This window comes from Anser brachyrhynchus (genome assembly GCF_964034855.1).
Source record: "Anser brachyrhynchus genome assembly, chromosome: 17".
NCBI classification, from domain to species: Eukaryota; Metazoa; Chordata; class Aves; order Anseriformes; family Anatidae; genus Anser; species Anser brachyrhynchus.
The window spans coordinates 2,504,587-2,530,631 of NC_137710.1; the positions used below are offsets into that span (position 1 = coordinate 2,504,587).

Here is a 26,045-nt window from a genome sequence, read left to right on the forward strand (position 1 = left end):
AAAGCCAAGAATTTAGGCTATATTCACTGAAGTATAAACCCAGGTCTAACTCCACGTTTTTGAAGTCAGATAGGTCCTAGCATTTAACCCATAGCTGTTAAATAAATAAAAGACTTTAAATAGTTATTTATTGTTTCCCGTTTTGACTGCAGGATAACTGGTGTTTAAAAGTGAAATATAATAGGTATTTCCAACTTTTGGAACACTGCAGCAAACCCACTCATTCCTGAGCACAGGCAGTTTGTTTATTGTTTTCAGAGCATTACCGTGGCTGAAACTGTCCCTCCATAATGCAACTGAGCTGAATTCACCTGACTGTATGGTGAAGTTACTCAAAGGAAAAACGTTTGCTTTTTCTGACAAGATTTCCGCTGTTTTAACTGAGCTTGATCTTGACAGTCCAGGGGCAATAAGCTGCTATTTTGGCATTAATTGGCATTGCTTTAATTTAGCAATGCTTTAAAAACTTGGAGAGCAAGTACTAGAGAATCTCCAGGACTTCAAATAAATGAAACTAAAGTAAAGGAGAGATTCAGTTTCCATATGCAATGCATCACGTTTTACTTTTTGTTAACCTACCAGTTCTTGCTGGCAAAGTAATCCACCAGTTCTTTCATTCGGTGAGTATTCATCAGTTGTTGCTTCACCAGTGGAAAATACTTAGTTCTCACAAATTTTTCATATAGCTTCTCGTTTATGATATTGTCCAAAATCAAAGATCTAATCTGTAGATTCAAGTTTTAGTAATGGAAAAATATGAATGCTTTATAAATAAGAAATGTGACCTTTGAATAAAACGAGCAGTACTGGACTCCCAAAAAGCAGGATTATTATTTATTTTTTTTTTTAGTACTGCAAAACATCAGCTTTTTTATCAAGACTAATCTCAGATTCTAATAAAGGAATGAATTAAGAAACATGCTTTTAAGGAAGGCAATACAAGGCAAGATGAGAGAGTACAATTTCATAAGCCATTTGGCCTTTTTGCTTGAAACATTTGTTAAGAAATATAAAACAGTGCTACTGCAAACAATGCTGTCCTACAAATAGGGGCAATCTATAAGACAAAAAAAAGGTTGTAAACAGTTATCATTGAGAAAGCCTGTAAGTAAAAGGCAAATTAAGTGAATTTTATTTATTTACCTGAGAAGCAAAAGCCACCACTTCTCCAATGTTCATATGTTCATCTATTTGTTGCAGCACAGTTTCCATGTTACATGTCGATAAGAAACCCTTGAAAAAAAAAAATAATAAATTTAACATTCTGTGAATAAAGCATAAGCTCTTTCCCTTCAGAACAAGTATTTTACTTACTCAGAAACAATTAACGTTATGAAATTCGAGGTATAAACATGAAATTCTCAAACCACGATCTGTACAATTTGACTGAAAGAGTAGTAATTACTAACGCTGTTAACTTTCAAAAGGTATCTCGCTGTAGTGGTTACAGATTCTTTTGACTCATTGCCAGCAGACTACATCTTACACTGGTGCTGTAAGTTGGGAAAATGTTCCTGGCTTAACTTCAAATGGAAATGAATGGGAATCTAAGAATTTAAGGTGCCTTTACGAGTGCCAGCTTGCTCAGGACAGATAGGGGAACAGCCTATACGCTTCGTCTGTGAGAATGATGCAGAGCATAAATTAATGGAAAGAGATAAGAAGAGAAAGGGAACTAGATACGCAAATAATGAGGAAATGGCTTTAAGAGAGAAGGTTTACATCAGAACTTGTGATGTGTATCAAGCATTTTTCTAAGTAGGAGCTTTCAAGTCTGAACACTTTTCCAAAGAAGGATTCTGTACTTTTATGGTCGGTCGGCTGTTAAACTGGCCTACTGCTAGCACCTCAGCAATTATCTGTGTTGTCACCAGCTTCACACACTGCTTTGGCGTATGACTTGCGTGTGGGTTGGTTGTTGGTTTTCCCCCCCTGCATACTGACTGTTCACGTTATCAGGGAACCTGATACTTTGGTGCATGTTTTCAGGAAGTAAATGGATGAGTCAGCTGCTAAAGCCCCCTGCTGGATATTACTGACTTCATAACTGATTGAGGGTGGGATCCCCTAAGATGTTCTCTAACCCACAAAAGGCGAAGTCATGTGACAAAAAGCTGCTGAGAATGAGTCAAAACTTAAAAAAAACAGGGAAGTGTTCACACGATCTCTTTCAGAAGGAGAAGTCTGAGGCCGTAGCCTCTGAGGGTGGGAGATGTCTAGCAGCTGTCAGCAGTGATATATTCAAACAAGCTGGAGTTTAGAAGTTGTCATCTTGCACAGCCTCCATTGAATACAACAGGCTTAATGACATTTCCTTTGCACAGCTGCAACACAAAACTTCTTGTTTACCTGAATTTGCTGCTCTCGCTTCTCAGACTGAGGAATCAGCAACAGGCATCCCAAGGCAAGAGCTGGAAGGTCCAACTGTGCATATTGTTTAGCTATTCCAATGACGTCCAAGTCAGCCAAAACAGGACACCTTCAGAAGAAGATGAGGAAAGTTCTCAACATTACAACCTTTGATTTATAGCCATGAAATGGGAGTAATCTGTTCTTTAGTTGAAATACTACTAATCTAAGGTTATTGTGCTTTTATACATTGCAAAGGTAATGCAAAACTGTTTGCATGTATAGGATGGTTGGAACCTTAATATAATATAGGTTAACCATGTGTACAGGCATACTAGATTTTTATTTTTTTTTTTTACCATGTCAGGTTTATTCTTTGTAGGAAAATGAATATTTTTTTCTCTTATATTCTGGCTTAATCCATAATATAGCCTATTTCCCAAAATATTAAGAAAAAAAAAGATAACTGGGCTTTTTGGGTTGAACATGAGTCTTAAAGTGTCAGGATAAGAACAGATATCCCTTGTGGGGACAGTGAGAGGGGCAGATAAATTGGTTTTCAGCAGTCTGCGCAAAGTCCCTGTTCCAAGCACCGTTTAGATAGCCAAGGTACTGAGTTACCGCATACATTGCGAACAGTCTAAGCACAGAATTTCTGTTTGAATACGTGCCCCGATTCTGCCCTTTCCACAACAGGCAAAAGGTTCTTCCCCACGCCTCAGGTTCCCCGTTTTTTAGAGCTCCTTTGCATGTTCCAGGCCAGGTTGTTGGAAGAGAAATTACAAACAGGGCATTTCCACTCAAATTAATCCAAATTCAGTATGCATTATGTACTTACTTGAGCAGAATCACGAAACACTCACAGCATTCCTCTACCTGTTTAGGACTTGGTGGACATGAAGCTAAGGAATAAAGAAGCCGTGATAAAGTAAATACATAACTAAGTTTCTATACAAGCATGGTAATTAATAACAATCCTACCTGTGAGAAATGGTGACAGAACCACACTTCGCCAAGCTCGACTGAAGTTGGGAATCTGTTGACAGAAAGGTTGTAAAAGTTACAACTTTGTTTGCTTATTACTAAATGTAAACACAGACATCTTGACTTGACCCACTGTAGGTAGAAGAAGCCTGATTTTCTTTTGTATACTGGATGAATTATTCCCTAACATTGCTTTCCTTATTGCGTAGTCTAAGATTTTGCTATATTTTGACTGATGGTTAAGTTATTCTGTCAAACTTAACAAAAACCTCCAAATAAGTGTTTACTGAAGGAGCCTCAAGAGCAAAATACACTATTTTACTGATTAATAACTATACTCATCTGCATATTGCAGGTGTCATAAAAATACTCATTCAAAAGGCATCTTTTCAATGAGTAACACTCCTCTTAGTAGACTGCTGCCATTCACTAACACACAAATAGAACGCTAAACGCTTGCTAAGGGAAGAGTAGGAGCTGAAGAATATTTGCTTACCTCCCATAATGAATGAATCCCAGTAATTGCTATCAAAACTTTTCTTAGATACTGAATCTGAAACAAAAATATCCCATTATAAAATGCCACAGTGATTTTGAAGAACTGTCAATAGTGTACAGAACTGGATTATTCTTCTTGTCTGCAGAATGCAAATTAACAGTTCTTCAAGGCACCTTTGTTCCTTTGAGGTGAGTAACTGATGCACACAGAAATAGGATTTATGTAAATTAAGTTATCACCAGCAGTAGTAGTATACGTTGTCTCAGTAAATACTCAAGATTTTCAGTAGCCTTAATATAATGTGCTGAAAACTTCATAAAGTTAAAACTTCATAAACTTAAATTCTGTCTTCTTTGGTACTGTTGCAAAATTCTTACTAGATTAAAGCTAGCTTGAATACCTGGCTCCTGATATAACCATATTGCCAGGTACATCTATTTCCTCCTTAGGTTGTAGCAACATAATGTACAGTTTGACAGTAAGAGGTAATTGACATTATAAATGACAAAAATCAGGATTATTATCATAATCAATTATAGGGGTAATATTTTTTGAGCATGTATGTATACACATACAGATATACACCTGTTTGTGCACGTTTGTGTATATACATTAACATACAACTGTAATTTTATAAAGTAATACACAGTTTTAATGATATGAAGACAATTTTCAAGTTATCATAGGATTTAGTCTTGCCATCTGAAAGGCCTTGTGCCTTAAAGAAAAAAAAAAGTACAACTATAATAATTTAAGATCAACATTCTCACGCAGTATTGGTAAAATACAAATTCCTCAAAGCTTCATCGGTTTAATGCAAACAACCTAAACTATAAATAGAGATAGCTGCTCACAGTAGGTTTACTATTTATGTAATCGCATTCTTAAGAAATCAGTGATGGAAAAAAAGGCTTTTTCCTCACATCACTGCAGAAATTAATGCTTAAAAATTCCTTACCATATTGAAACCAATAAGTTTCTGTAGTAGACCATTCCACAGCTGGGAATCATATACTTTGTATTCTAGACTCAGTTCTGTCACCAGCCTAACAGCCTAAAGAAGAGTAAGGATACACTTTATTTTAATAAACACACATTCATCATCTTCAAATCTTTACTGTTTGTCAGCATAATTTAAGATTTTATTGGTATTACAGGGACCTTTAACTCCTGAAAGGTCTTAACCAAGCTGCATGGAAAATAATTTTCAACATGCAAAGAGAATTAAACAAACAAACACAACAACAAAGAAACACCTATACTTGATACTTACTTTCTAATTTTACAAAGGCTAAATAAAGCTTTTATCATCTGTGGTTTTCAAATTTTAGACTAGCATGTCTGTATTTCAGGTAAGTAGCAGGAAATAATTATGTGATGAGCAGTATGCAGCACATTAACCTTTTTTTTTTAGTATTCTGAAAGAGGAGAGTCTTTGGGGTAACTCCTACATATCCACCAGTACTTTTAAATAATTATGAGTAGCGTATCATGAGTAGTGTATGAGTAGGACAGAGCATATTGGAGCAACATCTGTTTAGAAATAGATGTACTGTGTAGAAAGGTGTACATTCCACACAAATGCATAACAAACAAACAAAAAATCACAAAGGATTTAAAAAGCATACCGTGGGTTCATGGCTGTGATTCTTCCACAGCCCCTTTATCATTCCTTCCTTAGGACTCTTATGAAATGATTCATAGGTATATGGAATATTCAAGATTTCAAACTCTGCCAGATAAATGCAGCATTTTAGAAAATACCTGAAAAAAAAAAAAATCACAAAAACCAGAAGCTAATGATATTTATAGTGATTATTATAACTCACATAATCAAACTCAGGAGATTATTGGAAAAGTATTCTTCTGTTGCTTTAAAAAGAAAAGGAAAAAATGTAGACAGTATTTATACTTATGAAAGAAATTAATGAAATCTTACTGAAGTAAAAACGTTCAATTACAACAGAAGTAACTGCAATCTGGAAAATATTATCCACATGTTATGTTACTTTCAGGTTCACATATGAGGCATCTGATATACTGGACGGCATTACAGTGAAGTTAAAAGAGCTAATTATGCTCGTCAGAAATTTTAAAAGCTCAAAAAATTATTAAAAAGAATAATTTTGCAAATACATATTTCTTTCCAAGGTCTGTTAAAAGACTAACAATACATCATCATTAAGGAACACTTTAAGGAAAATTCCTCTTACTTTACTTTCTCAATGGGTTTCTTGAAGAGTGTTTCCACAGTGTTGGTATCTGCCAAGTAGAGCAGACACTTAAGCGCTCTGCTCCTGTGAGCAAATGTCAACTGATTAACACCAATTGGCTGAGAGGGGAGAAAAAACAACAAAAACACAGTGAAAGTTTGCAATAACTGGATGAACAACTGGAAAGCAGGTTATGTTGCAGGCTTTTTCTAAGACTTCTGGCAGAAATGCATTTAGCAGAAATACATGCTAAGTAACAGACTGGTTTACATCCAACTTTTATACTACCTGGTTGAAATATGTCAACTTCAAAGAACACTGCTAAACCAGCTGTTTTTATAGATTTAAGGCTATTCATACAGGCAAGAAAAATACTTGTGATATATAGTATCATAAATATCTTTAGTACAGGTGAGTGGCTGAAGGTTAAGTTTGTGCTAAAATAATTTCCCCTCTGTTTCAATTCCACTCAAAGTGAGCCAATATATTATTATACTAGTTTAAAGCATGTTCTGGAAAATATTTAGTGAAGCTATTTTCACATACTATCAATAATAAATTTAGAAAACCCAGGGTTCAAGGGCTGCTCTTGACAGTCAACAGCAAAATTCAACGCAATTTTACTCCAAAAGGGAGGGGAGAAGGTAGGGAAGCATAGAGCTCACACAGACATACAAACCGTCCAAAGACAGACGCAGAGCCCTTAGAATGAAACCAACACAGTTAAGCAGACAACACTTGATTTTAATAAGAGATAAAAATTTCGTAAGTACAAGCTAAAACTAAAATTTAGAAACTTACAGATGTGGCAGATGTTGTAATTGCGAAAAGCATTCTGGAACTGTAATCCATTGGACGTGACTGAAGTAGATACAGAACTCTGCAAGAATGCATTTCTTTTTAATACAAGTACAGTATAACTACTGAAACACAGTGCGGTTTTCCTTCAAATTTAAATATATTTCACTGTCAAAAAGAGTTTGTGGATAAGAGATTCAAAGGAAAATAAGGAGAAAACCTTCAAATAACTACCGTTAAAACATTTATCTTGAATTTATTGCAAATAGCATTTCACTGTATACATAAATATTTGAAGATTCAAGACTGGTGTCACCACAAAACAAAAATCAGAAGGCAACATAAGATATTTGTATAGAATCTAGTGCCATTACCTTCTAGGGAAGGAAACAAACGACATGTCTGACAACACGTGGAAGTTCTAAATAATTATTTTTCAGCATGTGTTAAAGTGTAGCTCTTACACTTTTAACAAAGGAGCAGAACTTGTGTTTGGGGCAGCTCTATCTCTTATGCAGCTCTAATAAATGTTAAGATGCAGAAATAATCAATAAAGACAACATCACTTACATGATAGGAAAATTTTGAGTTTAGGAACATCAGCACAAAAAGACAATCGTGGCATTTCTGGCCTAAACTTGTTTTATCATCACTGTTGATAAAAAATTTATTTTATCCAAAGCTGCAGCAGCAAGTTCTGAATCACATACTATGATAGGTTTCTTGAAAAAGCCAGATAAACTTGCAAGTTAAGAAAAATTTGCTGTATTATATGCAAGATGAAGTATATACCTTCGGAGTTCTTCATCTTCCCGTACATCTCCGAAGACTTCTTGAGTTTTCTTTAAAAAGACATGAAAGAGTAGTTTTGAGAGTTATCTGAATCGTTATAAATAACTGGGTCATAACCTTGCTTAAACCCTGTTGTAAAAGCTGGGCACCCCTGCTAATGCAGCCAAGGAAAGGAATTTTAATTTTATCATTCCTTTCTTTATTTAACCGTGTGCTTGGCAGTCAACACCACTCTTTAATCTCTCACCCTGCTAACTGGTATTTTGAAGCAATGTCTGCTCTCTGCCCTTTTTCACCCAGCTGTATGCTGCACAGACAGCAATTAACCCTCTATTTCCTAAGCTGCAACAGGACAAGATTCACCCTCTTGGTGACTCTAAACACTCATTTATTCCTTTTGACTGGCTACGCAACATTAGTGTAGCACCAAAGATGAGATTTTAATCTCTGTACAGAGAAACGGGAAAGCATTTCAAATTATTCTCACTAGAGTCAGTGGCTTGCAACAATATAAGAATAGTATTAAAATTGTTAGTAGTCTGAATCCAGAGGCAATTTAAATAGGTTCACAAGTACTAATGGTGAACTGTGCACAAAACTTAGTTTTTTGAGCAAACAGTAAAAATAGATATATTTTACGTAACTGGCCATTTATCTCCAAAACCAAATATTCAGTGATGACTTACTTCTGAGGGCAGTACACTTGGACACAGCCATTTATCCAGCAGCTTATCCCAAATTTTGTTCATATCCAAGTCGTTAATGTCAGCTATTTCCTTAGCTGCCGTATGGATATCTACATAAATAGAATGAGACAACAGATTTACAGACTAGCATTATATTGCTTAGCATTTTTGAAAATAACTACTTTTTGGTTCTTCGAAACTAGATTAAGCATATACTCACCCGGATAATCTCTGCCAGTTGGATTTTGGATTCTTTGGTCTATACTGTGGTGTTCATATAACAGAATGATAAGATTTGCTGGTTTCCCAATAGACTTTAAATGCTCTGCGGTGTTCAGCTTGTGTGTTATTAGAACATTTTCTGTTGCTGATCGCTTATACTGTATACATAATTTCTTCTGTAGGACTTCTGCTTTTTCACATGAATCATCCTTTAGCAAAACATAGTTTTTAAATAAAGCAATCTCCTTTTACTCAACAGCTCTAGAAAAATCATTAACTTTTTATAGTCCAGAACATTCAACTGGGGAACTAGTATTAATAATATTAGCCATGCTGCTCTAGCAAGAAAATATTAAAAAAAAAAATTGTAAGCAAAGTCATGTTGCGAAAAAGTCAGATAAAATATGTACCACATGCACCAGTATGTAAAATGAAAACATTTTGGAGGTAAGATGGAAAAGAAGAAATATTTAACATTAAATCTTATCTACTGGAATTATAGTTCAGTTTTGGCACAATTCTATTTAAAAGTGTGACTAAGTGTCAGAGAACTATTTAGTGTTCACCATGTCTCAACAGCATATTTGAAATTTATAAGCAATGATGAGATTCTCTTTCACTTTTTCCTACCAACCATGAAAAAACAGCCTAAGATAAAGAGTCAAAGCAGACTTTTATATATATGCTCCTACAAATAGCTAAAGAGTCTTGGAACTCAAAACACAAATTAATAATGCTACTGATCCAACATCTGGAACAGGCTCTATCTGATTCTTCCGCAGCAACAGAAATGCTTATAAGAGGAGAAAGAACATCTTCTTCCTTCAAGTTGTACACTTATTTGTTCAACCTCCAAGAACCGTAAGCCTATTTTTTGCCAGGTCATGAACAGAGGAGAATGTTAACGGAAAGAGACAGTTCTTTGGGGGAATGACAACAGAAGTGACTCCTCAGAAGACAGTACTTCCCATAACAGGGTTGGTTATGATACATTTTATGTATCAGTGCCCAAAGCACCAAGAGACAAAGAGCTAGCAAATACCTGAGTATACAACAAGAGCTTTGCAAGACGTTTGCCATTACCTTAGCTGTAGTATTCTTTAACCATTTCTCGGCCAGAAAGAGACAAAATTTCAATGCTTGAATCTGGTCAGGACCTTTTTTTAAGGAAAAAAAAAAGGGGGGGGAAAAAGTGAAGAGTTAGCTTTCATGAATCTCCTCTAACTTATACCGAATATCCATTTTATTTTAATGTGTTTGTTTATTTGTTTTATTTTTATAAAGCTACTAAAGAGTTTAGGAGTGCTCTTGTTCCTAAAATGTATCTATTTGGATTCTGATAAGGGAGAAGATAGCTTAAATCTGGCTGAAATATTTGCTTTTGCTGGCAAGCTTGTCTGTCAGAAGATGGTACGTTGGGGAAAGCTAAACATGCAAGAACTTTTACCAAGGCAACATGGCTTAAAAGAGGGAAAAAAGGATTTAACAGTGATAGTATTACACAATGGGTGTCATTCTAGCCTACTTTTCAAAACTGGATGTAGGAGACAAATGGTTTCTGTTCTCCAGCTTCCTCAGGTTTTACCTTGGAATACTGAACAGTCGTTTGGTTACAGTCTAGCTTTTCTTTTTTCAAATGTATGCTCCTCCTCCTATTACTTTCCCCCTCAGGTCATCAGATATGCACCTTACCTGTTGGAAATTCTTGTGCAATCTTGTGAGCCATAGCTACAGCCCACTCTGGATTAATTATAGACAGCAGATATGACTGAATTGTCTGCACGGTTTTAGTTGTTTCCTTGTTAACAACTGATGTATATCCAGTGTTTCTCATTTCATATATTTTTGGTTTCAATTTTTTTTTAAAGACATGTTGAGCTGCAGACATGTGTAAAGTATCCAGTGAAACCTAGAAAAGCATTAAAGAAGATTAAACATTGTCAGAATGTCTATAGCGAGACCAAAATCACACAGAAAGAAGAAAGCTTGTACTATTTCTTGTGTAGGGGCAAAAAAAGGAAAATTTTGAAATAAAACCTTTCAAGATGCAACGTTACCTTCATTAGTTTGGAAATCAACAGAAGTGTTGGAAAGGTTTCCTCACTGAGCTCTGCAGCTGCAAGGAAAAAGACAGCAGCTTTTGGCAGTGTCACAGTCCAGTTGCAGCTTTCTCTATGAAATTAAGCACTTTCAGTCTATTGTTAGATGCAGGCCTCCACTGGGAGCAAAAGGTTTTAATTTATAAGATTATAAATTGGCCTAGCTTGTCAGATATGTGGGTTACTTTGGTCTTTGAGAGGCCCTAAAAAAAATCATCTGAGGATTGAATTCTGCATTTTATTTATTGTCTCAGCTCCACTGAAAGCCAGCTACCTCACTAGAAAGAAATTTGGGACTACAAGTGCTTTCAGAAGCACTTGGGAATATAACTGTATTAATAAAGAAATACAGATAATATAAAATATATACTGTAGAACTTTAAAGTTCATAGATAGCAGAGAAAGGGAATCATACATTTATATAGCCAGAAAAAATACTGAACTTACATATAATGTTCCAGAAACACTGCGCAGTTCTGAAGAATATCAAATGAAAAGGCAGTCTGGTTTCAGCAGCTGGAGATAAGGGAATCACATGCTCTGCAACATATTGGTGTTCCAGGTCCACAGGTGGGGAAATTCTTTTATAAGACTCCAGATGTTTGAGAAGGCTTAAAGCCTAGGGGAAAAATATAATTAAACAAAAAAAAGAAAGAGCAAGAAAAAAAAAAAAAGCCACAGGACTACTCTGTCTTGGCCTCCCTCCCCCTGCCAATAAAATGTGCCTGAAGACTATTTTTGGGCAGATTTGCTATATATATCTGTAGAGTTTTATCCCTCTTACAAACCATTGCTGAGAAACAGCTAGAGATCACTAGTTCTTGAATATTATTTTCTGAATGACAGGAGTAGAATTATTCAATTAATTTCAACACTCTTGAATAACTACACTAATAAGCAGAAAAAAACAGAATACAGAAGCCATTAACAAGATATGGACACACCTGATTTATCTGGATATTGGTGTTCTTCTCATCAGCGTTCTGCATTACTTTCAGGACAATTTCAATAGTTTCATAGTCATAAGGATCAAGCTGTTCAAAATAATGACCAATTTTATAGTGATTTGTCTTACAAAACATAAAACTGAGTTAACTTTTTTCAATTTTAATACCAACTATACTGACATAACATTGGAGAAAGAGTATAAGCGTCACTACATATATCTCTATAACAAGAAACTTCTACTTCATAACCATAAAAAAATAAATTGTCAGGGCATTGCAGAAAGACCAGGCATTAAGTGATTAAAAAGATAAAAGAAAAACTACCCAGATATACATTGGGTTTTGCCCCTATCTACTTTAATGTAGCAATTTTAATTAGTTCCAGTGTGGTTAATTTTTAGAAGTGGCTTTTTTGTTTGATTACTTTCCATTACTTTTTTAAGAGAAGCTGTGAAGAAAAACTCTACTATTTTTAAAGAAAATTAGACTTATTGTTCTATTTTTTTTCTAGAAAAGTAGAAAGCTGAAAATTTCTATAGCACAACTGGAAAAAATAGTCTTTTGAAATTCCTATGGAATTAATAATCTGCCACTCAAGTGTTGTGCAGCATTAGACTCAATGCATACTTCTGGGATTTTTAAAATTTTTTTAATTTTATTTTTACCTTGAGCAATATTCCACTGAGGCTAGTAACCAGCTCTTTTGTGCTTTTCAGTAGAGGAATTATTTCTAGTGCTCTAGCCAGTAATGTGGAATGAGGTTGCTTCTCACTGTATTCTGCCGAGTCATCTTCAACACGATTTGTATTAGTGTTCTGGAGAAGAAGTGTTTCAATGCAAAGCTGCAGTGCGGCATCACTGTCCAGCATGAAAGTACTAGAAGAGGGCAGAATATTATTTTCTTTGTGACCTGTGATGTCATCAAGCTGCTTATTTCCCTATGAAAAACTTCACCAGAGACCAGTATGTATTCCGATGCGTACTATTTTTTAAAGAACAATTTGTATATTACATAAATTAGTATCTATTTAAACAAAAATAGGTTTCCATAGGCACAGTTATCATTACAGCAGCAATTAGACACAATTGATTTGCTTCAATTATTACCTGCAGTAATTCAATATGAGATCCGTGTTTACTTCTGGATTTTGTACCAGTGTTCTTATGAGTTCCTTCTTTCTTATTGGGGGTTGTCTAAACACAGTCTCAAAAGAAATCTACAAATAAAGAAATATTTTATGTTCTTCCCAAAGAAGTCTTTCAGACAATATCAAGACTAATTCCTTACATAGTTAACCTTTTTCTTTAGTTTAAATCCAGAGATTTTTAGAGCAGGAAAAAGCAGTACATTTGCTGACTATTCCCTGTGCCAAATAATGCTTAAGCACTCAAAGTTCTTTTATAGCACTCTCAGTTATTACATTCTCATTTTCTGAGCTTCATTTAAGTAAGTAGGCAGAATGAGAAGTTAAGAACAAAAAAAAAAAAAACAAAAACAAAACTCAACTTTCCTTACGTTTGAATGGAAAATTATTTAAAATCAACAAGCAATACATCCTCTGAATGTACTGACATTTAATCAGTTAATAAAAACCTAGCATAAATAAATAGTAGATAAAAATCAAACTCACGCCAAATTTACCGAGCTGGATACCCCATTCTGCATCAGTAACCAATTCTTGGAATTTTCTTTTTTCTTCTGCTTCACCACATTGGTTAGCAAGCTGTACTCCAACCAAAGCAACTGCCTTAAAGAAGTGAGAAAGGAAGTGAATAAAAGTATAGTAAATAATCTGAAAACTGAAAATCGTAAGGTCTAAATCTCTGGAGGAGCTTAAAACAATTTCACAGATGATCGCACAACTGTGTACGATGGAAACAATCTTCACAGAACATATTATCAGGATTCCCTCACATGCTCAGTTAGCAGTTCAAAACTACTTTAAAATTCAGTTTCTCTCTCAAAAATATTTTAACAGTACTGCACTGACGTAAGTGCAATTAATACAAAAGGTGTTTTTAGACATCATCTCTTCTCCGTATTTATGTTACTTTCCCTCCCTATTTCTTTGTTATGCTTTACTTCCCAACTTCCTTTATGTTTTAATAGGAGTATTTATTTATTCATTCTTTTTGTGAAAATTGCTATGAGAGAACAATTTCTCCAAAATACTGTAGGTGTAAGTTATGGTGGGATCTGAAAAAGCAAACAAACAAAAAAAATAACACCAAAAAAAAACAATTTCAAGCCTTGAAATAAGTCACAATGAGGTAAGCAAATGCTTGGATGTGCATCATGCTTATTAACAATCTTACTCTCTGGCAAACAGTAGTAGCGTATCTCTTAGTGGTTCCCTGGAACAAGGAACTTGTTCAGACAGCTATACCCTTAATAACGGCAAACTATTGCATTTCTTTATGATATCGCTGACATCTTGAAGAAATTCCTAAACATTCTGTATATGCTAAAGAAATATATTGGCTTGTGAATTTACCAGAATTTTTTTGTAATTTTGCCATGTATTGTTTATGACATCCCATAGCTTATTGAACATATCTTCCTTGGGCAAAATTGTGCAATATCCCAGTGCCAGGTTCTGATCTATCAGACGACAGTTGAAGACCTATGTTTTGGAAAGAAAAGTTCAAAACTTTAGGAATTTGATTAAATAGGTCTGTTTGTATAAAGTATAACAATTTATTATTATTATTATTTTAATACAGTCCCAGAAAGCTGGGATTGCAGGGGCCAACCCTGTTAGGCCATCCAGCTCACCCCTGCCCAACTGAAACACGAAGCTTTGTCACCCAGTCCCCTCTCACCACTTCAGTACTGTCACTGCTTCCCCTCATCTTCATCAGGGTGCATGATTTTTCCCCAACACGTGCATTTTGTGGCATTTGGCCACATGACAATTTCAGAATGGGCTTCTGTAATATGAAGGGTAGTCCCTTCTTTGACAGGGCAGAAGAAAGGGGCTCTTTCTTACCCCTTTCAGACCATTCTTACCTTGTGTAGTAAGGTCAGGATAGTGGTCATAATTACTGAAGTAGACTTCTGTTTCATTGCAATAAGAAAGCTTTTGGTTTCAGCTAGCATACTGACATCATGTAGCTAATACAAAAAGAGACAATCAGCACACACTTAAAAATAAATTGCAAGTCTTCAACTTCTTACCATTTATAGCATATTAAGAGGTACTGCAGTAATAGTATTTTCAGATTTAATTAAGGTCTTAAAAGGATCTCTTCCAGTTAGAAAAAGAATTTCATTTTCCCAGTGCTTTTGAACTGAGGAGCATGACTTCAATATTCTACTCTGCAACATTCAATATTCTACTTGCAACTCTTCCCAGTCTAACCAATGATAACACAATGTGAAAGGGTATAATAAACCATTATTAACCTTCATTTTACTCCTGGCCTCCCTGCAGGGGCTAGAAGTGTAGTTTTGAATCTACTTTGTAAAGAGAAACAGAAGACCACAAGAAATAGGGAAGAAACTGCCAGCTCCTTTCACAAAGTGACTGAACATTTCATCAGGTGGTAGTAATTTTTTACAAGGTCATGGCAATAGCCTCTCCCTAACCTATCAAATACTTATAAAACTAAACTTGTTTACAGTTGGCATACTTGTAAGATTTACTCTCAGAAAAATTCAGCATAGCCCTTGTCATACCTTCTCACTCAGGGACAAATCCATGTTGTTTGATACACCATGTTGAAGACAGGATCCAAATGAGCAGACTATTAGCCGCAAAGCTAACTCGCACTGACTGCACTCCATGAGGTTTTGTAGCACTGCGCAGATGGGAGTTCTAGCTGGCAGCAAAAGGTTCTGCCCTGATATATTTCAAAAACAAAAATAATCTCAGAAAGTGAATATATGAAATATGCATATTATTTTTAGAATATCAAAATTAATATGCCACAAGATGAGCCTTAGCCTCTTTTGAAACTTTAAATTTTCAGAGTTTTTTACTTAATTCAGACTCCCATTTTAGTTCAAATAACAGAAGTTTGCCATCTTCTTGGAAAGGCTCTAGTTAATGCTCATAGTGGTAGAACTATAGTGAAGTACAGGCTTTGACAACACGCCCAAAATTACATGGATGAATGGTAGCAATTGCAATCTAGCCAGGCGTGTTCTGTTCTGAACCAAGCTGTCCCCCTAGCATATGGCTTTAAGAGGAACTCCCAGGCAACTATTTTAAAACTACAAATTATTCATTCCTGCATAGGTTTAATTCAAATCTGGCATTTTTTGGTTGTCTGATTTATATTTTGAATTGGTGAATCTGCCACCGTGATACCTTTAATAAATGCGCAGTTTGCCAGGCTGATAGAGTCCAAAGGATAGAGCTTGTTCTCTGGAAGACAGACAAATACACATTTGCAATGTACTAAGATCTCAGCAACACTGTAAAGCCTCGAAGTACCTTAAAAATACTGCATTTCAAGTACCTAAAATACATAAAATACAAATTGGATAAGAACAGAAGACATATGTATACTAAGAGCCAGGACTGCATTTTTTATTTTTATTTTTTACTGTGCTTTATCAGAAGTTATTTCATAGAAGGGAATATCTTCTCAAATTCAGGAAGGAATATATACCAATAGTTTTCAGTTACTGTTTTGTGTGTATTTCTTCCAGGAGCTTGTCTAACTGAGGTTTCTGAGGTGTTAATTTCTATACAAGCACAGGTGTCAAATTATCCTAGGTAAAAATCACTATGAAATACAGCTTGTATATTGACTCAGTGTTCAGGAATGCGAGATTACCAGAAACAGGCAGAAGAGAAGAAATAGTTTCATATGCAACTGGAAGAGCTATCTGTGGATCAAGAACTATCCCATCTTCATTAAAGAAGTCATTGTAAGTCCACTCTTCATACGGATCTTTATCTCCTCCAAAAGACGTTGTCTAAATAAAAACATTGACAAAATTACACACAATAAAAAGAACAGCTAATGAGTACATCTACTCACAAACTAAATGTTTCAAAAAATCAGTTTATAAACACAGGAATAGTCAATGATCTTATATTTGAAAATGGATTCTATTGCACTACTTTTTGTTAAATGTCCACTAGCATTAAAAATATTTCCTACTTATGCAGCAACCACATTTCTCTTTCATGTGGCATTTATTTAGTTGCACAGCCCAAACTCATTCTCAATTAATTTAATGGAGGCTTTCATAAACATTCTTAGCAAACATTTTTCAAATGGATCATTTTTTAGAAAAATAACATTCAGTGCATAAATATGCTTGCCTAGTCACTTTGATCTATTCCACTCAAACTGTAAGAGCCCATTCATTTCAAGTAGCTCAAAGCATTACTCGACCTGAACAAAAAACAAAGATGCTATTCAAGAACTTGATCCATCTTAAGTTTTACAAAATAGCTGGGAATGCTTTCACATAATACATGCATTTAAGAAAAACAAAATAAAGTAAAATAAATAATCACCCCCCTCCTTGCCATTGTTTTTTTTTTTTTTTAAGAAAGCTATTTTTTTTTTTTATATATATATATATATAGAGAGAGAGAGAGCTTTCTATGCTCTCTGGCAGTCTTGGCAGCAGTTACTCAGTAAAAGCCCTACTATTTTCAGTCACACTAGTAGGATTTATTAATACACAAGTGGAGAATTACTTGTGCCACTGCTGCACTGCTTTCAGTACTCAAATCGTCTACTCCTTACACTGAAGTATGTGCATGTTCAGGGAAACCCTAATTTGTAGAGTTGTGGGCTTCTTTGTTTTGCCTTTGTTTCTTTTTGAACAAACTAATTAAGTATTGCTGAAGGAATGGGAAAAAATACACGTACAATGAACTCTATTCAGTCAATCAGGTCATTACATATACTCAAAAATTCTAATTTAAATTAGAGGAAATTACCTTTGCTGTAAATCCATAGTTTTCTATTTGGCACTGTCTGTAAATTTCCTTGGCAGCCAAAGTATATTTACATAGTTCCAGAGAATCTAGTAGCAAATCTGTAAAAATATTAAGATTATTATTAATATACTATGAATGGAAGGCTCATATACCCTATTAAAAGCAAACCATATTTTGCAGCACCTATTTGGACAAATAATTTATACAGAATTTTGCTTTTGGTCGGTTCTCCAATATGAACACAAATAAATAGTGTTCAGTAATTACAGTAATTACCTGGACTACATACAGTAGCTGCTTGACAAGCCATTTCATAGATCACTGCAGGAAGATTTAAATCTTCAGGAGTGATCATTGGAACATCAGCTCCCAACATGTGACAAAGCCTCTGACATGCTGAAAACAGTAGCTTCCCTGTTTCTTCATTACAGTGATTTTCATAGAAGTCCCTATTAAAAAATGGATGTTAAAAATAAATAATAATAAAAAGTCCAATAGTCCCTAGGGCTTTTACTTAAGGCGACATTCTGTTCTAATTCTTTAATTCTCTTTTACTTATTTCACCTACGTGACTCACTGCAATTAAGCTTCTGTGACTGAAGTGAAAAAAACACAATGGAGCTTGCCTTAGAGATGTATCCTGAGAGATACATAACATGATAATAATAAGAAATATATTTAAGATTTTCATCTGACCTCTTTGGGGGAAGATAACAGTAAGTTTAAATTATCTGACAACCTAAGCGTGATGAAGAGACCAGTTAGAAACCATGAAGTGGTCTGTATGGTCAGTGTACAATTTTCTTTTATGTAAGCTGAGGAGCTCTCCTAATGGTTCTTTAATATTATGCCTTACTTATATCTCACCATAGAACTGTAGGGAATCTTTTACTTAGCAATCACATGTTATGGCAAAAAACATTGACAGTATTGAGATACTAAAGTTTACATTCCTATTACATACAAGCAATATAAGCATATTGCTTACACACTCAGTTTTAGAAAAACAAAACAAACAAAACCCTTGCCTTTACTCTACACATCTACTTGTTTTTACAAAATATCAGAAATACTACACAAAAGCCCATTAAAGAGTTAGCCTCTTGAAAATCTCTGCAATTTTACCTGCATATTTTTACAGCATCTTCAACTTTTCCAGCATCTAATGCTCTCAAGACCAGTTTTTCTCCCAGTTCTTGCTCCGACCTTTGCAGCAGCAAAGCTAGTTTGTACAGCCTTGATTCAGTAGAACGGTTCTTTATTTTACCATCTTCCGAATTACAATTCATTGTCTGTTCTTTTCTAGACTTTGACAGAGATCTGACAGTTTCATAAGCTTTGATGTGCGTCTCAAGAAGCCTAGACATCAGCGTAGGATTCCTAAAGTCTTCAACTGAAAGAAAGATATCAAAGTCTTCCTGCAACAAAAAATAAGATGATATACTTGCATTCATGTAACTTCATTTAGAATTTTTCTTGTTAAAACATTTTTATTTCTTGCTTCATTCTTAGAGGAGTATTTTCAGCAAGAAGGTGACCTTATTATTATTTAATTTCTGCCAGTTACTGATTCATGCAGTAAATCAGAGAATTTTGCTAGGCAATGGATAAACAAAAAACCCTGAAGGATATTTCTTGCTCAAATACTGTATTAAAAATTAAGGTTACAAACCATAATAAAACCTTAATAAAATATTACAGTACTCTCATGAAAACTTTGAAGTGTTAACAATTAAGACTTTGGGGAGAGTATCTAATCTTTTGCTTTAAACAGACACTATGAGGTTCTATTGTTCCTTGCCAGAGCCACGAACATGTACTTACGTAAGTAATTTTAGCCACAACCTTTCTAATAAGGTAAAGACTAAGGTTAGAAAACATTGTAAAGTAATATGAAGAGTGTTTTATCAACTAGATACTGCTTCACCTTTTAATGTAATAATATGAAAGAAAGGGGGAGAGAGAGAGATTTCAAAAATGAATAAATAAATAAAAATCGTACATTGGACAACCTGGACTTAAAGCACAGACTTCAATCTCCTTTCACATTAATATCTCCAACTCCAGCCTGTGCCTGGCTATGGTCTCAGACAGTACCAGTCAGCATGCCAGAGACTGTGCTAACAATTTAAGAGACCAGCTGAGTTCCAGTGCTTGGGAACTTTCCCAGGCACTATTTAATTTGGCTATAGAATCTCTTTGAAGTCTATTGAAGCTACAGAATCTCTCTGAATAAAACAACCTTTGCACATAAATTGTGAATACAAATAATTTTCAACATTATCCATATTAGAAGAACAGGTAAAAATAACTACATTAAATCAAAAGCAGTTTGACACTATAAAGATACCTACCTGTAGGGTAGCAAGTGTTTCAAACATTTTTAGGTTTGCTTCACATTCATCCTTCTTCAGAGGATTGTCTGTTGGAGAAGAAAAAACATTACTTCCTGATTGCTTTTTACAAACAAAACGTAAGATTTTTAAGTTATGGCTTACCTTTTTGAACGCTGAACAGGAATTTAAGGATTTCCACAAGTGTTTTTGTCATAAACATTTGTTTTTTGTGCTGCAAGGAAGGGAGAGGTTAACACTTTGCTCAGCCAGTAACAGACGGTGACCCTCAGGCCACCACTCTATTAATATAGTATGTAATGTAATGCTCTACAATGTCTTAGCAACAATTTTCAGCTCTAAAATACTATTAGTTGAAAAGCAGGGGAGTAGAAATTTACTGTAAATAAGCATCCTTTATAGAAATAGCATATATTTCAAAGCTCTCTGTTAGCTCTCACAGAAGATTTGAGAAATCCCCACTCTACTTTTGTTCTTCCGTCTTAACAGAATAACTTCATAAAACAACTGTTAACAAAAATGTTCTTCTGTGGTTACAAGACAATGATGTGTACGGTCAACTTGGAAGCCTTGAACCACCTTGGTGTGTGGTAAAACCACGTCTACAATTTTTAAATAGGTATTTTCCAAGCAATCAAAGAAAGAACTGGAAGACACAGAGGATTTGAGGGATAAAAATGCAGCAGGATTTATAAATGATTAACTGAATTCAGTTAGCCAAGCCACTTTGTGGATATGTCTTTAAAAATAACATAATTGTAAAATATCCAGAATCAGAATAAATTCAAGCTGGAAGACACTTCAAGAGGTTACCTAGTCTGACCTCCTGCTCAAAGCAGAACCAGTTCATGATCCCATTTTGCTGGCAGATAGTTTTTACATTGTCATCTCCTACCTTTTTTTTAAGCACCTGGGTAAGAATGATATTTAGAATAATTAGCGCATACATTTTACAGTGTGAAATGATGTAGTACCTCTTCAGAATTATCTGCTTTATTCTGTAATACCAGTGTTCCCCATACAGTCAATCTCTCTGCAACTTTCTCAGCTTCAGCAAGAGTCAGAGATTTTAACAAAGTCAGAGATTCCTCTCCCTGGAAACAAAAAAGAAAGAAAATGTAAGAGAAATAATCAAAACAGAAGATCATTTGCTTATGGAAAAGCTGTTTTATGTACTTCTTTACTTTAGTTAATCTTCTGCTGACAAACTTCAAATAAAATACATTTACAATGACATGATTTACTTAAACACCCTGAGTAGTTTTTTTAGTAAAATTTTAAGTCTCTCAGTAAAATCTATGTGTTTACTTGCTAAGGTACTTGCTGTAACAGGCTAATTAATATGCAGTTTTGTTCACTGGCAATTACGCAGTGTTTTTAAAACATGCTTTGGTTATCAAGAATACCATGACCTAAGAAGACAGAAGAAGTGTTAACGTGAGAAACTCTTTGCAACGGAGTTAATTTGATTCCTTTAATCAAATAGCCTCCTTTTTACAGGGTAGAGGAGATCCCAATAAAATAACCAGAGATAACCACAGGGTACAAAATTTTTTACACCTACAATAATGCAGCAAGTAAAGTTACATGTTTCAAAACATTACGTGAATACATGTAGAGACTCCAATTCCAACCCTGTCTTCTCTATGTGGGACATTATTTTTGTCTTTTTTTTTTTTTTTTTTTTGCAACAAATAAGGGATGGCTCTTGATGTTTAAAACTCATTTAAAACTGGAGAATGGTTGCATTTTTAGTGTTAAGTAGAGGCAGCTATTTGTGCAATTAATAGAACCGTAATAAAATACCAATATGTAAGCTATGTATAAGGTATCGCCAAGCAGTGCAATTGTTGCTACTGTTTTGAAAATAAGCCGCATTGTCTTTAAATATTGAGATCAAATGACATAAAGTGTTTTAGTACCCTTTCTTTGTCAATCAGGTCTATCATCCTCAGAATGTAGACTTCCATGGTGGGCAACATATATGCTGATACAATTTTCAAAGCATCCTCCAAAGAAGTAGGAGTATCTTGTTTAAGAATGTATTTCACCAGCCTCTGTGAGAAGAGATAGGGAATTTAATTTGTTGATGTATACAATAACAAGGGAAATCACTTACACACTCTGCATTGTAATTGTACAGCTCATACCAAGCAAGTTATCTAGAAGCTTAAAAATTCTATCTGTAGATAAAACTTGATTAAATCATAACTGGGAGAAGATTGGGCTTGAGGAAGAGAATCATGTAGTTAGAATGGATATATGAATTACCATTGGAACGCTCAAAATTCAGGGACCTTATCTGGCTCCACATGACGGCAAAGACATTTTCTAGAAATGATCATGTTTTCTACCTAGTAAAGGGGCAGATGCTAAAAAACAGGTATTGCTTATGTCCTTAGCAGAAATCAGATCTAAAGACCTGAGAGAACTATTTTTTCCATTTTGTTAGCTCCCTTCTCTCTTTTATTTTTATAAATTATTTTTATAAAACTATATTATCAGTGCTGTACAAATCGATCTGGGCTGTCTGAGCTAAGCTGCTAAAACTTAACAAAAACAAACAGATAAAAACACATAAAAAAGCAGTAACTAAGCAAAAAATGAATGTATTTCAAGTAGAAAGAAATCAAACCAAAAATCACACAAAATTCTTGAAAATAGACATGAGACTGGATTTAAGAATTTTTTGATCAGTTTAGATCCAGGTCCTCATTAAGAAAAACAAAGTGCAAGGAAGTTATAAAGTCTGAACACAGCAAGAAAAGTGGATATTGATAACAAGTGGGAGCTATCCATTTCCAAGCTCTTTTGCAAGATCTAGCTTCTAACACCTACTAAAAATACATGCAGGTAAGTGCAGGGATTTTTTTCTTTAATAGAAATAAGAGAAGTGATGATCATTTACCATTATCATCTGCTTGTCCTTTAAAAGATTAGTATCTCTTATTCCATAAGCTCGCAAAAGCTTCTTCATCTCCATCAGTCGGTAACTTTCCTGCAATAACTTTACTCTGTGGACAAATGAGACTCCTATTAATGTGTTTGCTACCTACAGCTATATTATTTGATAACCTTAATACATCAGACACACTTTTAAATTTATTTTTCAATCTAGCTGAAACGTGCACACAAAACTGAGGCACAGACTATGGGATTTTGCCTTACTTGACGTGATCCATTTCCAAATGCTGTTTTACCAGCTGCTCCACTGCTCCACTCCACGGTACCATAGCACCATGCATTATCTGCAGAACTGCATCAAATTTCAGCTATAAAAATAAAATATAAAATATAAATAAAAATAAATAAATAATATATATAAATATAATATATAAAAATATATATAAATAAATATAATATATATAAATATATATATATAAATATAATATAAAAATAAGCTATAAAGAGCTTAGTTTTCAAAACGAGTTACAAGATAATCTCTTGAAGTATTGTTCACCCGTGATTCCTTTAGGTAAGCATTTTATTTCCTAGCTGAATCTCCACTTGCATAAGGGGTATTCATTATCATAATAAGACGTGTCAAATTAGATTAGAAAATGGCTATAGTAATTTGTGACACTGTAGGACTTCAGCTTCAGACATACCAAAGTTGGTGAGCTTTCTGTGTGATGACATCAAAACTACAATTAGATTCTCAAGCAAAGAATATCAAATGGCAGATTACTAACAGAATAAAAAGACAGCATAGTATTTTCTCCTCATACCACTGATGTAAAAATGTACTCATGTACTTATGTAAAAATTATGTGTTCCATTCTGAATTGATGTATTACAGCCCCTTGATGCCTATTTTGTTAAAGATACTTACATCTGTATCGGAGATACAGCCAATGACAGCTATTGCCTTTGCCTCCCATGCGGTTTCAAATACTGATGTAGACCGTGTACGACAACGTTCAAGCAAATCCTGTAGATTTTGATAAAAATTATTAGGATATTTAAATTCAGAAAAATAGGAATATTTCATAATATAACAATTATAACATTTTTGGACATTAAAGGACAGATTTGGCTATCTTCCTGTGTATCTGTTAATGCCTTATTACTGAAATAGTAACTTTCAGTAAGTTTGTTGACAGTAAGCTAATTTGAAAAGTGATTCTAAAATTCATGTATAAATAAGTAAAAACAACTATGAGATTTGTTTTCTGCTTAATCATTTTTAAATAGCTTTCTTCAAAACGAAGAAAATATGGGTACCTTTATATACTGTAAAAGAAGTTCATCCTTTTGTAGATTGTGTTCACAGAGGTAGGGTTTTATAAACTTATCCAAAATGGATGGGACAAGCTCTGGTGCCAAAATTTTATCAAACATGCGAAACACAATAGTGGTTGCATTTTCCTAGGCAGCAAGTAGAAAAATGCCATATTAGAACATCACATGTCAGTATATGATCTTTTATATCACTAATGACTAATTAAATATCCAGTGCCCATTTGAATCAATTGAATGATTTCAGGACCTAGCATTTCCATTTAGCTCATATAAAAACAAACACCCAGTATATTTCTTTTACAAAGTAGTGGTTCAGTTGTACTTTTTAATTTCTTGGTTGCTAATGCTTGCTTCACAACTCCGTGTATATGACCTGTACTGAACTGCCAATCATCGTGTTTAAGCCATACCCTTTCATGGTTTCTTGTCACATTATGTATTTATACTTACTGTTGAAACAAAAATTTAAAACAAACACAACACATCAAACAGCCTTAGCAGCTTATGAACTAATTCAACCAAAATTTCAGGGTTCCTCTTGTCTAACTTCAAATTGTCTGCTATAGGATTTTTCTCCTCAGAACAACCCAGTACTCAAAAGCACTTTACTTAAAGTGTCTGCAGAATTACCTTTTCAAAATCACAGAGTGCCAGCCTGCAGTTGTATTTTCTGTACAGATTTATCAGTTCTTGTAAATCATTTACCAGCTTCTTTAACCTATGTACTTCTTCACAGTCACCACATCTCTGAAACAGTGTTTAGAAATTGAAACATTAGAAGACTTGCTCCAATTTCCATATTTTGATGCCTTATAATCTTGGAGATTTTATGGATCTACATGCCGAACCTTCGTATGGCATGCAATGAAAAAATAAGGTACATGTTGAAAGTGGGACTTAACAGAGTAAACTTTCCTACTTTCCATTATGTGCTTCAAATCTAGGATTCACAAGTTTAAGACAGATCTAAATAATACAGTATGTCAATGTTTTCAATTTTTAAAATGCACAGCTGGTTAGCTTAAAGCTTTATCTTTCTCCACATTCATTGTATCACCTTTACAGATGCTAGTATACCTAGGATATACAACATACAGAATCTGTATCTGTTTACACAAATGCAGTATTCATAACCTTAGAGCTAGCTGATGTTAATGTTTTTTCCAGGCCAAAACGCGTAGTTAATTGTGATCAATTTCCAAAAATTCTGACAGAAATGAGGCATGTTTCTAACTGAGGTTCGTAAGTATCTTTATAGAAATTTAAGTGTTTTGTAGCACATTACAGAACATTCAAGAATATTACTCGTATTTAAACTATTAATACATCTGTTAAAGGGTATAAGTGTTGCACTGACTTTTTTTTCCCCCTCCCTTCTTTAAACTGAAGATGATTGAAACTCAGTTCCTTCTTTTCATGGAAGTCATTCATTTTTCACCAAAAGCAATAGTGACCTAATTCTGATCTGTTCTAACTCTTGCAGAGAACATATGTTCTGAGGTTTCTGAATAGCAAATCCTTAATCCACGTTTCTTACCAAAGGAGTCCACTGGCCAAAAGATGTCAGTCCCATTTCACCTCGATTTTTACTTGTAAAAAAAACCTCTGCCATTTGGAGTCCATTTTCTGGCCAATTTGCCTGTCCAAAAAGTTGATATTAGCAAACTGTATTATACATACAGAAATACAAGATATATGAACTTTCTGCAGTGTAACTTACCTTATCAGTTAATTCAAGGTTTCGAGCGCCTTGTTCCAGCCATTTTGCTAATATTTTCTGCAATAAATATAGTTACAGGTAGAGTTATACCACCTACCAAAGCAAAGTTTGCTATTATAAATTTGTTTTAAAAATAATTTAAAATTATTTTTAACTGTAGGGAAGACTGTAGGGTAAAGAAAGAGAGAAGAACAAGGTTCTGACATTCAAAAATAAAACTTCTGTAAGTCT

General features: G+C 34.5%; 1 protein-coding gene across 1 annotated transcript in view; it reads right to left on the reverse strand.

The window, feature by feature from the left end:
- Nucleotides 1–26,045, reverse strand: part of KNTC1 (kinetochore associated 1) — a 38,455-nt gene that overhangs the window by 885 nt on the left and 11,525 nt on the right. The window contains exons 23-62 of the mRNA XM_080559414.1: nt 25,815–25,871; nt 25,632–25,733; nt 24,725–24,841; nt 24,077–24,220; nt 23,685–23,783; nt 23,021–23,124; nt 22,761–22,866; nt 21,775–21,909; nt 20,827–20,946; nt 19,997–20,066; nt 19,853–19,920; nt 18,624–18,916; nt 17,775–17,947; nt 17,499–17,596; nt 16,375–16,516; nt 15,903–15,959; nt 15,269–15,432; nt 14,600–14,704; nt 14,085–14,213; nt 13,221–13,337; nt 12,697–12,806; nt 12,255–12,465; nt 11,587–11,676; nt 11,090–11,261; nt 10,601–10,659; nt 10,236–10,452; nt 9,627–9,700; nt 8,542–8,752; nt 8,322–8,431; nt 7,636–7,685; nt 6,847–6,925; nt 6,046–6,164; nt 5,461–5,596; nt 4,791–4,886; nt 3,830–3,886; nt 3,331–3,385; nt 3,188–3,251; nt 2,350–2,479; nt 1,144–1,233; nt 580–725 (exon numbers count right to left, since the gene is read on the reverse strand). Coding sequence (XP_080415540.1) covers nt 580–725; nt 1,144–1,233; nt 2,350–2,479; nt 3,188–3,251; nt 3,331–3,385; nt 3,830–3,886; nt 4,791–4,886; nt 5,461–5,596; nt 6,046–6,164; nt 6,847–6,925; nt 7,636–7,685; nt 8,322–8,431; nt 8,542–8,752; nt 9,627–9,700; nt 10,236–10,452; nt 10,601–10,659; nt 11,090–11,261; nt 11,587–11,676; nt 12,255–12,465; nt 12,697–12,806; nt 13,221–13,337; nt 14,085–14,213; nt 14,600–14,704; nt 15,269–15,432; nt 15,903–15,959; nt 16,375–16,516; nt 17,499–17,596; nt 17,775–17,947; nt 18,624–18,916; nt 19,853–19,920; nt 19,997–20,066; nt 20,827–20,946; nt 21,775–21,909; nt 22,761–22,866; nt 23,021–23,124; nt 23,685–23,783; nt 24,077–24,220; nt 24,725–24,841; nt 25,632–25,733; nt 25,815–25,871 — 4,676 coding nt within the window. The remainder of the gene's footprint in view (nt 1–579; nt 726–1,143; nt 1,234–2,349; nt 2,480–3,187; nt 3,252–3,330; nt 3,386–3,829; nt 3,887–4,790; nt 4,887–5,460; nt 5,597–6,045; nt 6,165–6,846; nt 6,926–7,635; nt 7,686–8,321; nt 8,432–8,541; nt 8,753–9,626; nt 9,701–10,235; nt 10,453–10,600; nt 10,660–11,089; nt 11,262–11,586; nt 11,677–12,254; nt 12,466–12,696; nt 12,807–13,220; nt 13,338–14,084; nt 14,214–14,599; nt 14,705–15,268; nt 15,433–15,902; nt 15,960–16,374; nt 16,517–17,498; nt 17,597–17,774; nt 17,948–18,623; nt 18,917–19,852; nt 19,921–19,996; nt 20,067–20,826; nt 20,947–21,774; nt 21,910–22,760; nt 22,867–23,020; nt 23,125–23,684; nt 23,784–24,076; nt 24,221–24,724; nt 24,842–25,631; nt 25,734–25,814; nt 25,872–26,045) is intronic.